The following is a 17,497-nucleotide window of genomic DNA, read 5'->3' as shown; positions in this document are numbered from 1 at the left end:
GTCAAATCATGTGGGACTCATCGACGCAACTTGTAATGCTTCCCAAGTTGATGGAAGTGCTGCCGAATGGTTTCTCCACTCAGTGAATTGTAGTCCCAGTTCCTCACATGTCTCGCCAATGTTCGCCACAATTGCTACCTGAAGATTTTCATTTTGTACATTTGTTGGTCTTTCGGCACGTGGTGCGTCTTCGAGTGTTTCGTCACAGTCCTTAAACTTGTTAAACCACCGTCTGCGCAGTCACAATACCCTCTCCAAAGGTCTGGCGTATCTTCCGCCCCGTTGCAGCGGCGTTTGACCCTAATTTGAACTCGTACGGCATACACGCCCTTATGACGCTCTCTGGAGATCCCAAGTTCACTCTGTCCTTACCCAAGTTCACGGTGTAACTGAACTGCCACAACCAGGTAGTATGTTGGATATACTCACACCAACAACTGACCTTCGCCTTATCTCCATTCACATTCAACTCACGGTGTGAGGGTCAATTGAACTCAGACCTCCACGAAAAGCGACAGAACTTTCTTGATTATCTTCATAAATCCTGTTCAACTCAAAAGTGGAAGTTCTCCCTTTCAGGACATATAGTAGTGTATGGTACTATTCGCGGCTTAGAATCGATACAAAAATTTTAAGTCCAAATTAATAACAAACTCTTGCCCCGACGTAAGTCATAGTGTCTGATGAAGCGAAGTTGTTAGTTATGGGAAACTATCACAAGATAATAGTTTTATAATAATGAATTGGTTTGCTTTGCTCAGCGACTAGTTTATTTTTAATTATAGAATATAATAGGCAAAGCTGTTATAATGGAGAATGTTGCAGTTGCCCGTATTATTTTTTGTTTTGTTCTTATTCTTTTCTTGTCTTCATTGTCGTTTTTCCTCCAATACAGAAGTTAATAAATGTCTTTTAAAAAAAAAATGGTTTGTCATTAGAGATGAAGATTAGATATTAACTTTTTTTATGTTTAAATCAATACCGGTATATGAAGATATGCATAAAAATACAAAAAAAAAAAAAATATGTTTTCATGAATGTAGCATTTGCAAAAGCTTACAACTGAGATTTTCATTTCGAGTTACTCTTTTTCTTCTTCTTCTTCTTCTTTTTTTGTGTGTGTATGTCTGTGTCAGTGTCAGAATCAGTTAGTTGCTAAAGCAAGAATCGAATCAACTATACGAATATCATGCTATAAATTGGTGGAACTAACTACAGTTTTTTTCTTCCCTTCTTGAGCTAAATTAAATTCAGTTGAAATTTACAATTGTTACATGTAAAATATTATTAATAATATATATCAATATTTAAGACGTTTTTCAATTTCTCGGTCCAAATCGCTTCTAAATCATTCGAGACAATGCCGCAGATGTCTTTCACGGAAAGATCCTTGTTATTTCTTTTCGCTTTTAAATTTTTCTTTACCACAAATAGTGTCTTATGACATATGCATGAGTAGGGAAGATTGTGTCCGTGAATTTACTAGAAAGCACTGAAAATGTTCTGAGGAAATAGTGCTTTTGTTTAATTTTTAACAAACATTTATTAAGGCGAAATGTTTTAAAAGAAAAAAGAATTAAAGTGCGATTCTTACATTATAGTTTATAATAAAGGCAAAAATACTTCACTTGTGTGTCTCCTGATAGTAATTGATTTATTCCCTACAACTTTTATACATTATTTTATAAACTAATTTGGCAACCATTGATCGGTCAATCATTTTTTAATTCACTTATTTTGTTTTGCAATACCCTATTGTGGATACCTTATATAACGGCGCTGTAACAGTTTTTTGTATACAATGTACTACTGTTAGTTACAATAACTATGTGAAGATTTTCATAAGGTAATAATTCAATCTGCACTGATGAAAATCACCAGCTAGAGCAATTGAAATATTGATTTAAAGAAAAACACGCATTGAAGGAAATTATAGATAAGTCATAATATTATTATTGTTGCAAACGTGTTTCGTATGCTCAACAGGTAATTAAGAGATTAATTTATTGTATAACTTAGCTAGTAATTCTCCTTTATTACCGGTTATTGTACTATGCTAAGTGACCGATTTCGTGTTTGAGTCGGGGCATATCATTATTCTTTCCATATCATTTACGTATGCTTTTGATGATTGTTTTTCGGCAGTTAAATCGATACCTCAACTGTTAATCTACCTCATGCATACGGCACACAGAACTCTATGGACAACGGTGAGAGTGATGACTTTTAGATGTAATTCGTTACAAGAACAGCGTGTAATTATGTATTTTCTCCATTTGCCTGGTATGACACCGCTTGAAATTCATCTCAGTTGAGTGAGACATATGATAATTGTGTCATGGATGTGTCTAACGTGTGTTCGTGAGTGCGACAGTTCAAAGGAGGCAGAACGTCGTCTGTGAACAAACCAAGACAATCTCAATCTCGCACAAGCCGGTCTGACGACGTGACCAAACGAGTAGAGAATCGCCGAATGAGTGTGGAACACACCACCTCCAACGTTGGCATTTCCGTGGAATTTGTGCACACTGTCGTGAGACCGGCTTGTTCGAGGCCGAGATTGTCTTGGAACATACGTTATGACCACTTTGCATGTTAAAACACAATTTGTGGGTGCAGAAAGTTTTAAAAGCGAAAGAAAATAACAAGGATCCTTCCGTGAAAGACGTTTGCGGTATAGTCTCGAATGTAGTGCTTATAGCTAAATACATCTTGAAAGTGTATGCGCCATCCTGGTTTAAGATTAAAAAACTTTCGCGTACGACTCAAATGGCTTCCCACTTCCATGGAATTACTCAGAGGAGCTTATGCCTACCTGAAAAAATACAGACGCATTATTCACGATGTAATTCAATAGAATAGTTACTTCGCCCATTCCGAAAACGTTCTATTGGCTATGATAATGAATGAACGAAAGCATATCCGTGAACTTTGGTCCTGAAATATCATGATGGCCTGGAAAAGTTGCGGCAAATCCTCTTCGGTATGCCAGTTTGATATCCCGAAGCTAAAGCTTTCATCTAATTAGTAGTTTGGCATGATTGATTGGAAGAAAGTATATGAGCTATTACTTACGCTCCACCTCAGTGAGTACAATTTCCAGCTATTTACAAAAACTGGGTCAAAATTGGCCATTTCCAGATTTCCATATCATTCTCAGAACCTAGAAAGGATTGAAGGTGGTCACTGAAGTCTCATGATCGGTTTGTGACCTTGAAGCAAGATATGGGTTCATCAGAACACGAATACACTCCCAAAAGTAAGTGAGAAGGAATTCTTTTCTTCCAGTGCGCCACCTGAAGATGAACTCAGTTGGCTTTGAAATTTTTATATGTTATTTATCACTTTAATTGGCAATTATTTGAAGGTCAAGAAAATAAAAATTTGATTTTTTTAAAGTATATTTTACTCCAGCCTAATGGGTAGTTGTTTGTTTCGAGTTCTAGTAAATGTTAGATGCAAAATTTAGGATGTCAAAGAGCTTCATGAAACTTCTCATTCATAGAGGAGATTGTATACTACTTGTTTTACACAAGAACTTAGAAGTCCTAATTTAAATGTAGATACTTCATCAAGAGGATCTCAGAACTCCAAGTTCAATTTCGACAGTATCGATATAATGGAAGATACTGTAGTTTAGTTTTTATGAATCTTTATTGCTTCATGTATTTCATTTTTATATATAGTTACTAGTTAATAGAACTAGGATTCGTTTATAGCATACAATTCTTCGCAAAAAGATAAGTTAGGAAAGTTTATAAACACTAATTTTTGCATTTTGCTTTACTCGTCATTGAAGAAAGCGAGTGAAAGAATTAACAATGCAGTAAAAACAGTACATTACTGTAAAACCAGTATACAGGGTGAGGCGAAAGTCCAGCACCACCGTTTTATTTTTGAAACTGCTTGAGGAAAGATGGTGAAACTTTGGATGTGGGTAATTGGGGGTAGGGGCATCAGATGGTGCTATTTGCAGGGTGTCTACTGATACTGGAAATACTTGAAATACTGGAATTTAATTTTGATACTGGCAATACTGAAAATATATTGGAATTTTCATCCACATACTGGAAAAATTATGAAATATACAAATATTACCGTTCTTTATAATCTACCCTGTATTTTTGAACTCCAAAAGTCCAGGGTAATAATAATCTTGCATTATAACTAGAATAGAATAATACACATTTATTTATACAAGTTATAATATAACTGAATAATACATTTAGATAATACAAATAATGCTCTTAGCTTACTGTATTAGGCCTCCAAGCAGGGTGTCTACGATCCATGAAAGTCATGAATTGAGGTTGTTGGTCAAAGAAAAGTAGTGAAATTGAGCTTCAGTTCATGAAACAAGTGATTTTATAGAATAACAATACTTATGTAATACAGTACAGTTTTTGAAATAATAAATTGTAATTTTTCCCTAATCATCCGGCGTTAAGAGGTAACGCCATCTCTCTTGGAGTTGCAGATAATCACTAACTTCCCCTTTCTACTGTTTTCAGTTTTTTTTAATACCTCACGTATAATAACAATGGTTGCATTATATGTAATGCTTTAATTACAGTATACAGGGCTGCAAACTAGGCAGTAAAGTCAGTGAAAGTATGTTCAATGATGGAAAAGTGAGGGCCAGTTTTAATGCTTGGTATGGGTGTGGCACATTGTAAAGATTTCAGCGCTTTCATGAGCAGCTACAGATACCTGACAGCACCACTTTTCGTTAATTTTATTTTATTTTAGATTGTTTTTTTTTTCCCTTGCAGGTCGCATTAATTATTGATTTTGTAAGAAATATTTTGTAAAGTCTACGAAGTGTTTGTTGATTTTTTTTTCGTACACAATGCAGTACAAATTTTTGTGTAGGCACTTCCTGTTTTTATAGCATTATTGTATACTAAAGAGGAGGCAAGGGAATTGGACTGAACAGCTGAGACTTTCTCTGGGCTTCGATGATTGCGTAGCATTACCTATTTATCGCGTTTTAACATTTAAAGATCGAATCTCAATTTTCTCAGCTGCTCAGTGGGGAGAAAGTGGTCAATTATAAAAACTGTTAATTATTTGATTTGTTATTGTAGCCTACTCTACGTTATATTTTAAATGAGGATTGATGTCAGTAATGTCAGGTATTTAGTCAGTATTTCCACATTTTTAGCCAGTAAATTTTATCCTACAGCTAGTTTGGAGCCCTGAATATATTATGTGTATAATATACTGCATCCATTGTTATTTATTTACTTACATTACTGTTGCACTTATCTTTTCAAAGACTACGAGTACAATTAGAGGAAAGACTCTTTCAAAGATGAGTGGTTGGACAGAACAATACATTCAGATTGGAATTGGTTTCAGAGGTTGGAATATGATAAGTATAAAGGGTATTGCTCTTTGTATATGACCAGTTCTGATATTAGCAACATGGGAGTGTCTTCAGTTCAATTTGATGTCAAAGGCAAAAAGCATATTGAAAGAGTAAATTCTTCAAGTTCGATCAAAAAACTGTTTCAAATTTTACCTGCCAAGGAAACAACTACAGACTTGGTTCGCGTGAATGTTGCACTATCAACTACAAACTCTGTTCCGTGAAGGCTGACCTTTGTGAAGTGCGAATTTCAGTTAATAACGAACATACTTGTGTTATTGATAACAGGGTCTTAACGTTCAATATTTGTTATGCCTAAAAGTACTCTTAACAATTTTATCATCAAGAATGAAGTTATTACTGCAGAAATATTGTGGACTATTAAAGTTATGACCCATTCTTGTGCTAAATGATTTGGCATTTGTAGTGAACTTTTTAAAGTGATGTTTCCCTACAGCAAAATTGCGAAGATGTTCAAGATGCACAAGGATAAACTTGGATATCTAGTTATTTATGGACTGGGTCCTTACTTCCAAAAAGAATTGACAAACGTGGTTAAAGAGTGTCCTTTCTTCCATGTTTCTTTTGATGAAAGTTTAAATTCTATCGCTCAGAAAGGTCTAATGGATATAGTTATTAGCTTTTGGGACGGAAACTTAGTTCGAATAAGATATCGTACGTCCGAATTTTTAGGTCATGCTACTTCTGATGACTTTCTGATGACATTTTTGCAAAATTTGAAAGACACTAGTTTGGATGCGGAAAAGATGCTGCAAGTATCAACGAATTTAAACCTGAAGTTTTCGAACGACCTAAAGAAGTACTTAATGATTCACCTTCAGATCAGAAGCTGTTGACTTCGTAGTTCTCCTTGCATACTATTCATAATGCACATAAAACGGCACGTAACAACTCCGAATGGAACATTAACAGATTTTTGCGCTCTCTGTATTACTTCTTCAAGGACTACCCAAGTAGACGTGCAGATTACAAAAGCATAACAGGGTCACATTTCTTTTCTCTGAAGTTTTCTCTATCAGATGGGTCGAAAACTCAAATGTTATTGAAAGAACTCTGGAATTGGTGCCACATATTAAATATGTTAATACATTTCAGAAAAAAAAAAAAAAAAAAAACTGCATTAGGAAACTTGGTAATTATAAAAAGTTTTGTAAGAAATTACCTGCTCCCAGCATAGTTGTCATTCATGCGTTCTGCTTCTCTTGAACTAGAACAGTATCTCTCCTAATTTCAGAGTAATGCTCCTCTTCTGTGTTCACTGATCTAAGTACTGTGCTTCGACACCTGTTGGGAAGAATTGTAATTAATCAAGTTTTGGAGTCGGCAAATACTAGTAAGAAACTTCTCTCAATTGATTTGAAGCAGACAGAAAACCTAAAGACCTTTCGTGTTGTTGACATTGGATTTGCAGCCTCAGCAGCTTTAAAAGGTAAGGTAATAGAAGATGGGAAAGTTCTTCACTTCTATGGAGACTGCAAAAAATTCCTTGTTGATATATGCATGAAAATTTTTGTCAAAAACCCTCTTCCTTTCAAGTTTGTTAGAGGTATCAGCTGCTTCAATCCTGCAATTATGACCAATTTGTCTAGTAAGACCTACATGGTAACTGCTGTATTAGAAGTTCTTGTTGAGACAAATCAAGTATCTAGTATGGAAACTGGCATTGGAAAACGAGACTACGTAGATTTCTCATCAAAGGAAGAAGTAGTGAAGTATCTTAACTTTGACCCCAAAACTGATCGATTGGACCATTTCCTAAGCACCGCCTACTTTCAACACAATGTTTACAAAGAACAAATCCACTTGACAAAATAAGTACTGGTTTTGTTTCATGGCAACGCTGCTATTGAAAGAGGTTTTTCCATAAATAAAGGATGCCTAGTAGAGAATCTTCATGAAAATATCTTGATTGTACAGCGTGTGGTGTATGATGCAGTATCTGCAGCTGGTGGGGTATTTGCTATTAGTTTCGAAGTTGATGATCAATGTGTCCAAAAATATATCAATATTGAGAAATGAAACTTTAGAAAAGTATAAAAAGAGTGTAGATAACAACGCAGCCAAAAGAAAGTTAGCAACAGAAGAAATAAAGCAATTAGAATTGAGGAAACGAAACGTATTATGGTAAGGAAGAAACAGAAGAACTGGAGGAGATGAGAAGACTGAAAAAGATACTGTCTTAAATATGTGTACGGTAGAATCATTGTGAATTAATAATTAATAATTCACAAATTTATTATAAAATGTATACTGTGGACTACGAGGTATATAGCATAGTACACAAATGTATATATATGGAGCATACTCAAAGAATAGATCATAATCAAAGAATAGATACTTACATTCTTATTACACCCGACGCACCTCCGGCATGGGAAGCCAGGATTCGATTCCCGGTGGGAGCTCATGTGATTTGGATTTCCTGGAACTGTAGGTTCACATCTCATATAATCCTGGTGCTGAAAGAAACAAACTCCAAATCAGTCAGTCAGTCCTACTACACTATTAATTTGGCCAGTTTGCTTGTTTTTCTTTCTTCTTCACTAACTGGTAAAACAAAGTGCGGAAAATATTGTTTATAAACCTATTCTCTAATTTGTCTCTTGACGGAGGAATATAAGATATAAATAAATCCTAATAATATATCACCTAGAAGTTCGTAATTCACTTTTGTGCCTTTGTACATTATTCGTGAACGAATGGACAAGGACTTGAGCTTAAGAAATTGGAAAGTGATTGGCAAGGTATTAAAGCAAAATTATTCAATAGTAGCAAAATTAATCGTCTGATTACAAACACTCGATCAATAATTTGAACGTAGTAATATAGCTATCATGACAGGGACAAAATCCCACAATAAAATTAAGTGGTCTTATAAGCATTAAATATTATTGATTGTGTTACAGATTCTTTGCGACCATTGTAGAGATCCAGCTTTAATGGTTAGAAAGCAAGTGCTTCAAAGTCTGACTGACCTACTATCCAAGTATCCACACCACAAAGAATTACATAAAACCTGGCTGGAAGGAGTTCTACCTCAAATACTAGATGCTGAAGTAAAAGTACAGGAGAAAGTGTTAGAGGTATTTTATCTTTATTCCTTACTTTTCTGTTTTAAAATATACGTGATCGTGTGATGTTTTTATGCTGGATGCTGATATGTTGTCTATGTAAGTTTTTACCAACCAAAACTAGTTTTGTGAACCAAGTGTAAAAAATGACTTATGACAGAAATTCCTGTGTTGTCCCGTGTGAAGTTTGTACTGAATGAAACTTTTTGTTTTTTACTACTTCCAATTCGCAACCTGATTACCTCTAGTTTTCTATTACAGTGGGCCACACATGATTAGGGAAAGAAAATTCTTCTTTCCTTGACACGAAGGTATTTAGGTATATTGCACTTAGTAAATATGTGCTTAGGTTGCATGGTGTCGCTACGTTAACGATTACTTATGGACAAAAGGTCCATATATGGTCTGTGTATGGACAGAAATTTTGTGCTGTATGTTGTAGAAGTGACTGGTTAGGGAGACATCAATTTAATATTTTTGAAAGGAGATTTGTGAGCAAAGCAAATGGAGAGGTGAGTGAATCGTGAGACATGAAGCATGCTAGTTTACGAGTCTCATTCGGCAGTGCATATAGTCCTGTACTTTCAAATGGGAAATTCTGCATAATATTTTGCTTGAGATGTTGCTCAAGCATTGGAGTATAATAGGTGCTGTTAAATTGCCTCACTTATGCGTTTCATAAGAAAGTAAAGATTATTAAAATATTTATTTAAAGAAAATAGAAAATTTACAAAATACTTAATACAAATTGTAATATTACATGAGAAATTCCAAATGTACAGAAATATATACACACAGAGTGTTAATGAATTAGACCGACAAAACTGTAGGAGGCGATTCTTGACATCAAAATAAAAGACAAAGTTGATATGGACCTGTAGAGAAAAGTGTATAGTTTAGGAGCAAGAGCTGTCCAGAAGCGTGGAAATGGTATATTGCAGCACGCGTTATTTTGAACACGAAAAACCGTGGTGTGGCGGTCCATAGTCAAATATACGCTATCCAAAAAATACATATTTTAGCAATGTGCAATAGGCGTTCTATGGAATCCCCGCAGGGCATAGAGAATTCCTGGACATGCACGGAGTTAAAGGTGGGTCCGAAGTAGGCAGAAATTAAGCATTAACATCGTATTAATCAACATTAGTTTCGTCAGTGTATGTCAAAAGTGTTATGGATGTCATTTCTACATTCGTCGTAGTCAAAGTAACGCGTTCTGCGATGTATTTTCTTGTTGCACTGAACAGATCTGGCTCCGAAACTAATGCACATTTCTCCACATGCTTATATGAACTATTATTTGTTATTTTGATGTGAGTAGTCACCTATTACAGTTTATCGGTCTGCTTCAAACACCTTGTATATATATATATATATTAAAAATATATGTGAAAGTATATAGTAATAGAAACACAGATTTGGAGTTCTGAACCTGTCATCCTGATAGTGACCTGGGAAGGGGGGAATTTAAAATGGTTGACCTGAATTATTTTGTATCTTATATTTAACATTTTATCACATCGGATATAAGTGTTCAAGATATTTGCTGGAGAGTAGATGACACTTTATTTCATTGTGATTAACACATTTTAGATACACAGTTGCATTCACACCAGATAAAAAAAAGTTGTAAAAAAAAAAAAAAATGAAAAAAAAAAAATGAAAAAGTACTAACTTCAAGTTTTGTTTCTTCTTTCCTTTGAAACGAAGGTACAGAGGATCTATGATCTATGCAAGTCACACTTAGTAGGTGATTACTAGATATATTAAGTGGAAAGTCTTACCTCTTCTCAAACGCGAAATATAACACCTCAAAAACTGAAAAAAAAAAAAAAATGAAAAATCACGTCAGAGTTTGCCCAAGTTGGCCCAGCGTGTTTTTTTTCGGGTTTGACCCACCTTAAAACCTACCTGGGTTTTTAAGTTTTTTGTTAGTATATTATTGGTACAGCTAAAGTGATCACATTGAAAGTGATTTTTTAGTAGATTTTGGACTTTCCTTGGGCGAATTAGATGGTTTAACGTTAAGGTATACAACAACTTTCAACATAAGAGCTTTATAAAGTTCTCAATGCACTGAATGAATAAAAAAAAAAAAACTTACCTTAGCTTGAGATAATTATAGAAGAAATTAAGGTATGGATTATGCGTAGCCTTTTTAGCTCCTTCGTGGCTAAGCGGTTAGCGTACGCGCCTTTGGCGTGGGAGACCCGGGTTCGATTCCCGGCGGGAGCTCGTGGTTCGGATTTCACGTTAATCAGTAGGTCCCGTCTCATATAGCCTCGCTGCTGAAAGGCAAACTCAAAATTAACTCAACTCAACCTATTTAAAGCAGGGTTTGAAACAAATTTTGTTTACGTTTTAAACATTTTGTTTTAAAAACGTGTATTTTTAAGACTTGTTTGAAACATATGTTTAATTTCTTTCATTTTTGTAAAAAAAATCTGCCAGAGCAAGAAAATTGTCAAAAAGTGCCTCCCATTCAGAAGACTATTTTCTCCCCGTGTGAATATTTTGATTTCTCGTGGCTACAGCATGTCATTGTTGTGATCTACAATTTATTTTCTCTTCCCCCCCCCCTATTTTTAACGTATATTGTATTGTTTAAATTCTTCTCAGTTAACTTGTGAGAAAGTGTCGTAGTCGAAGTTGGACACTGATATTAAAAAATAAATAAAATAATTATCATGGAAAGAAATTTTTGTGTTGTATTCAGAAAACAAACAAAAGGTTATTGAGGTTCTGAAATTAAAATATCGCAGGCATTCGTTGATACAGTACATGTTGGTTCTCAGTCTCCGTACAACTTGGAATCGTTTAACATGAATTTTACGGGAAGAAAAAAAGATATTATTTGGAGCAAAATTATTAAAATAACTCACTCCATCAGATAAGAAAACGATCATACAAGCTCGTTGCAAAACGTGTAAGAAAGGAATGGTTGCTTTAGTTCAAAGAATGAAGAATCATTATGAAAAATGCAATGCTATGAAAAAACTGGAAACACAAACAAATGGTAAAAGTGTTGATTTGAAAATTGCTTCTGATGATTCTGTCAGCGATGTGGTTGAGATGCAACTAGAAACTTTAGGTAAGAATTAATTTTGTATCAACAATATCTTTTTCATTATATTATGAAAATTTTATTTCGTCCCTCTTCCGCACCACAGTTCTAAATTTTCTTTAAAACTTTACACCTTGACATAGCTTGTATGAAGAGTTCAGGCGAGAAAGTGCAAGGTATGGCAGTCGCCCGCTTAACTAACCATTAAAGTGTGATACTTATTGTAACATCAGTGCGGAACGTCAGTGTCTAGGACAATTTGATCTCAATTTGTTCGTCTGTATGTATGTATGTATGCACCACGCTACACGGAGCAATTTTCGGTCTTTTAACGTTAAATTTTGAGAGTAGAGGCCGAGACGTCGTAATTTGCTGTATAGATTTTGACTGCGATTCGACGTAAAATTTCCAAATTAGTGATTCGGATCCCACTTTAAACAAAAAGCCTTGTCTCATATAGCCTTGCTACTGATGCAAGACTGTAATCAATCAAACTAAACAAACTAATTTTGTGCGTTTCGAACAAACTTGGTTTGCAGTATAAATTTTACTCCAACTCAGTTTTTATAAAATACTTTTAGATATGGGGCGTTCAGAGCACAAGGGATCCAAGTCCATTTTCAGAAAGGTTCACTTTTGCTCAGCAAACGTAGTGTCTTCGTAGCCAAGGATACGAAATAAATAAAACAAAAGCCATGTGAAAGGGTGTGGACTAGAACTTCATAGGACAACACTAGACAAGGGCGTTGATGGAACAAGGGAGGAGGGCTAATTCCCCCTTCTTGCTCATAAATTTAAGGTATTAACACTATATTGTATACGCTGCAACGTGGGAATGATTAACAAGTCAAGCTCCGAATGCCATAGTCAATGATCAATAATTACGTTAAATAAATGCAGGGTGTGTCCAAAAGAATACACCGACGGGAAACGTTATATTTTCACAACCACGAATCAAAGATGAAAGAAGGAAAAACTACCTGACAAGATGCAATCTAGAATTTTATATGATCGCCGCTAGACAGGGGCGTTCGTTTAGAGGTCATTCGTCCCCTAGCCTGAAGTAGGATTTTCGGAGCAGTAATGCAGATTTAGAAACCTTTTGCTGAGCAAAGTCCAACATAAAAAAATTGAAGTCTTTACACCGAATAAATACGGATTTTGATTAGTTATAATTAGGGGCAGGAGTTTTTCGTAATTTGAAATTAAATATTTCGCATTTGAAATTTAAAATTTCGTATTTTGTCGCATTTTGAGATATAAAATTTCTCATTTTGTCGCTAATTAAATAATTTTACAAGCTCTAATACAAACTCTAATATAAATTATACAAATTCGAATGTAGGCCCAATATAAGTAATAAACAATAATACTATTTAGGAGAACGAAGTTATTCTTCATGCAGTTACTAACAACAAATTACTTCTTTCTTCTTTTACAAGTCCAAAAACTTAAAATACACTAGCACAATATCTTCACGATTGCCATCACAAAACACCATATATTGTATTAGGTATACACTAGAAACACATACGGTACACATGCAAAAAGGGAAAAACTTACATACAATACATTAGCGCAGTATCTACTTGCATATCTGATTTCTGCTGTTTCATCACGACGCTGAAAGTTCCACACAGGCCACGGGGAATCTAGGAGGGCCGCCCCCCTAAATTTTTACTCACCTGCCTAAAATTCTCACGGTAGGCTTGCAAATGAACTATAATATGGTTGGAATCGGACCCTAACTTCTACCGGGCACTCCCTACGTTTTTGGGCTGGCTACGGGCCTGATTCCACATCCCAAAACTACCAGCTATGAACTTGAAACGGAAGTTAGAAGAAATCAGCGTTGCCAATTGCAAAAGGAAAACCTTGCTTGGAAAATTGTACTTTTTACTTCTGTATTTTAACAACTGAAATTGACGTTTTAAAAAAATCGCAGTTTGTCGCGTTTTGCGGCATATTTCGTTCAAAATGTCAGTTATCGCATTTTGTCGCGACTTCAAAATACGTATTTCCTTAGTCTGACATAGTTCGATAAAAAAACAACTCCCGGCTTTGTCGGAAAACTCGCGATTTCGCAACTTGCGAAAAACTCCTGCCCCTTGTTATAATCCATTTCCATTGGCCGTAGGGAGCTATATGCCTGTATTGCTCTCTTGTATATTTTTTGGCACAAGGATTCCAAAGGTGGCTCTACTTTCGAATTTCGGGTCTGGTTAAAATTTTGGAAATTGGGCCTAAGCAGCTTTCTAGTTTTAATCTTATGTATGTTCTCCGTATTTATTCGGTGTAAGAACCTCAAGCTTGTTCTGTTAGACTTTGCTTATCAAAATATTTCTAAAACTGCCTTACTGCCCCCAAAATCTGAAATTCAGGGTGGGGATGAGGTCGGTTGCTCTCCTGTTCCACTGACGCCCCTGTCTAGCGGTTGTCATATGAAACTATCCCACGCCCTTTCGCATGGTTTTAGTTACATTTGTTTCGGAGTCTTGACTGCGAAGATATTACGTTTTGAAATAGAGTTCATTTGCTGAGCAAAACTGAACTTTATTGAAAACGGATTTGGGTCCATTCTGATCTGAACGCCCCAAATATTATCTTTCTTCAATAAATTATTGATTCAAAAAACAACCAATTACATAGGCTTGCAGAAAATGTACTAAAGTTAGCACAACATGAAGTGTGATTCAAACATTACTTTTCGAAAATTTATTTAAAATAATTTTATTAGCATCAGTGTTCTGAAATAATAATTAAATTTTGCAACAAAAATCTCACCCACCTCCACGAAACGCTAGCTTAGCCTCTAAAGGCATAACTAGAAAACTTGCAGAAGCGGTTATTGCGAAATAAGGTTTTAGAGCTAAAATAACCGCACAACTGTATTTCTGGTAAAATTCTAGCCTTAAAACATGTAACATGACTCCCTTTTCATTTGAAATTTCGAATACCAAGCAAAGATATCTTCCTTGATCCTTGATAGCACCATTTGATATGTCAGACCATTTCCAAGTTTCGTCATTCTCCCTCAAACCCGTTCCCAACACCAAGGCTGGTGAGGACTTCTGTTTTGCCATGTATATTGATAGATTGTGTGAAAGCTCTTTAGTAGGTAGATTTTAAAATCTACCTACAAAGCTTATTACAACCAAGAAAGTACTTATGAGAGTCACTGGCAAGAGGGTGTAATAAAAGGGGGCCGTGATATGAAATAAGTTGAGAATTACTAATCTATACTGAAATATTCTGTACCCAACACAGTGTAGTCTTAACGAGAATAAAATAAATGAAAAGATCGGTTGCAAGAGCAAAAAAGTCTTAATGAATATGTGATTACACGGTTTTGAAATATGTTTAAAAATCATGTTTTAAACTGTTCAGAATGTTTAAAACGTGTTTTTTTTTTTTCGTGTGTTTCAAAACATGTTTAAAACATTTATATTTTAGAAAATACTTTTCATGGACGCTGAGGGACATTATTCCTCATACGTTTGACCGGCTTAAGGCCAAAGGTGTCGGTATTACCAGTAAATATTTAAATACATTAGTAAAACTATTAGTATTATTTCTTACCTTTGATGATAAGTATTTTTCAGTAAAATTTGGTTTTCCAACATTAACAGTTTAGTTCAGTCATTTGTTGCTACTTTTCAAATAAGCATTATGTAGAATCATAGAATCAACACCAGCAATAGCGTAAAACTTCTTGTCAAATTTAAGGAGCTTAATGCTCGGAGTTCCGAAGACTACGTAATGCTTAATATTTCAAGTGCTGAATTCAAACTTCGTACTAGTGGAAGTTTCGATGTACAGTAAAGAAAGATACGTTTTCGGAGAAAACCTGTCGTGAAAGAAGTGCTCGGGAAATTCCCGCAATTGAACGCACAAAGCATCGGAAGTTAAATACTTCAACAATAAGACTATTTATTTTACTCTGGAAAATATTTATTTCATATAAGACATTTTGAAACATTTATTTTATAAATCATGAATTATATCGTTGTTTCAAATTAATATATTTGGTATTCATATTTTGGCGAAGGTCACTGAGGCTTCTGGGATGACTTGATCTACATTTGTTTGTTGGTCTGTCTGTACTACACACACTACAGGATACAACTTTCAGTCTTCTAAGTTAAAATTTTGAGGGTAGAAGCACGAGACACTCTAAATTTACTGTATAGATTTTCTCGGCAATTCAATTTAAAATTTCAAAATGGCGGCCATTTTTTTCAAAACAGCAGTGAATAGAAAATTGTTGCAAGTTGTGACAATAACAATCTTGAAATATAAATCATATTTTAACACTTTTACCCCAAAAACATATTGGCCCAGGTGGGTTGGGTTTCTCAAAATGACACGGGTTTTTACAAACCCTAAATCACGTAGACTGGCAACACTCTCATGTTTAAAACCAGTATCAAGAACAAAATAATATCCAGAAGTTACTTTAATGCTATCGTAGCTCAGGGCAAAAAGAATCAGCTTGTATAAATAACTCTACAGAAATATGAATTTTTATATATATCATTGCCATCAGTTATGCAGCTTAAACGAGTCTGCTCACCTAAACTGGCGAAGCCCCCATCTCATGTAAAAAATGTTGAAAATGTTCTCGGAAAGTCGAGAGTAGCAGCTACTTTTTCAAGTGACCAAAGCTGTCTGGAATGTTCGATTGTCTTCTCGAAGTTTATAAAATACTCAAGTATAGTTCTTCTGGTATGTTCTCTTCCTGTCACTGATTGAAAGGTGTATTCATCACAGGTAACATCTGTGTTTGAAACCAAAACCTACCGGCTTTCTTTTCTTCTGTGCTCCTCTCCACTTTCATTAGCACCTGTATACTATAGCTTGTAACGCAGTGTTGCCGAGTTTGCACTGAATACTTTCTTTTAAACTTAGTAACATTTTCTTCAGAATAGATGCTTTCCCATAACTCCAGTATTTTTAAAATATCAATGTATAGATGTCAACCACAATTCCCCATGTGCAATACATTGTCAGACCAGCTGAAAGCATTTCTGTTATATTTTACTCTACAGCGAGATTGGTGAGTGAGGGTGGAAATAAGAATTTAGAGTGATTGCAGGTTATCTTTTTGGCTACAGACTAACAGCTTGTAAGATAGTGCCAATTATTAAAATAATCAAACCATAGAAGGCCGCCATGGCTCTGTGGTAGAATGTTCACCTCTGGTGCGTGGGTTCCTTAACTTGATCTCAGTTCGCGCGTAGTGTGCTTTGTGGTGGATAAACACCGTATGCGTGGGTTGTCTCGTTTCCTTCTACTCATCACCGTCTCCTTTAGCTTACACGACTAATCGAGGAACGTAAAACTGAAAGTTTTCATTTCATTTTTATATAATCGAACCGTAGTTCAGTTGGAAGAGCACTGTCTTCGAATTCGGAATGTTCTGATCACTTGACTGGAATCTTCTAGGATTTGCGTGTCTCTCCAGGCGAATGCTGGGCTGGTATTTTTGTTAAAGGCTCTGACTGTTATCTTCCGCATTCTTTTCCCTGATTGGTTCGTTTGTCGAGGCACATTATCCCTGCAACGTGACGAGCTTAAGCCAGGTTGCCGGTCTGCACAGAAATATACATATAAAAATATCGGTCTGAATTAAATAACTACATTAAAAAAAAAATCAACAAGTTTTCTTACCAATATTCCGTCGCAGAAGCTAAGTGTAGAAGAGTGGTAGATTGTTGTGATTTACTTATGTTTCTAGGTGAAAACCTGTTGAATTACATTAATATTAAAACTTTTAATAGAAGCAACAAAACGTCTTACAGTTCCATCCCTTCATGAGTGTCGTGACTGCCACTAATATTATGACTTTCCATAACGATTTTTTGAGTATCGTCATGTCTATTCCAAGTCCTATACTTTTCTTCTGTTTTAACACTGTTTCACACACACTCTCCACAATGTTGAAATATTACTTACTTCCTGCCGAAGTAC

At 35.3% G+C, this 17,497-nt stretch overlaps 1 protein-coding gene and 1 long non-coding RNA gene across 5 annotated transcripts in view; one reads left to right on the top strand and one right to left on the bottom strand.

Moving 5' to 3' along the window:
* The window catches only part of Cap-D3 (Chromosome associated protein D3), a 291,049-nt gene that overhangs the window by 18,955 nt on the left and 254,597 nt on the right, over positions 1–17,497 (top strand). For all 4 annotated transcript variants that reach the window (XM_081769234.1, XM_081769236.1, XM_081769235.1 and 1 more), the window contains exon 2: positions 8,299–8,475. In XM_081769234.1, coding sequence (XP_081625360.1) covers positions 8,299–8,475 — 177 coding nt within the window. The remainder of the gene's footprint in view (positions 1–8,298; positions 8,476–17,497) is intronic.
* LOC145693339 (uncharacterized) overlaps positions 6,555–17,497 on the bottom strand; it is a 570,535-nt gene continuing 559,592 nt past the window's right edge. The window contains exons 3-4 of the long non-coding RNA XR_014132746.1: positions 7,735–7,851; positions 6,555–6,676 (exon numbers count right to left, since the gene is read on the bottom strand). This is a non-coding gene — a long non-coding RNA (uncharacterized LOC145693339). The remainder of the gene's footprint in view (positions 6,677–7,734; positions 7,852–17,497) is intronic.

Source organism: Thermobia domestica, chromosome 8, assembly GCF_964235325.1.
Source record: "Thermobia domestica chromosome 8, izTheDome1.hap1.1, whole genome shotgun sequence".
In the NCBI taxonomy this organism is placed as follows: Eukaryota; Metazoa; Arthropoda; class Insecta; order Zygentoma; family Lepismatidae; genus Thermobia; species Thermobia domestica.
The sequence above is the reverse complement of the archived record's forward strand: the minus strand, read 5'-3'. Positions and strand labels throughout refer to the sequence as shown.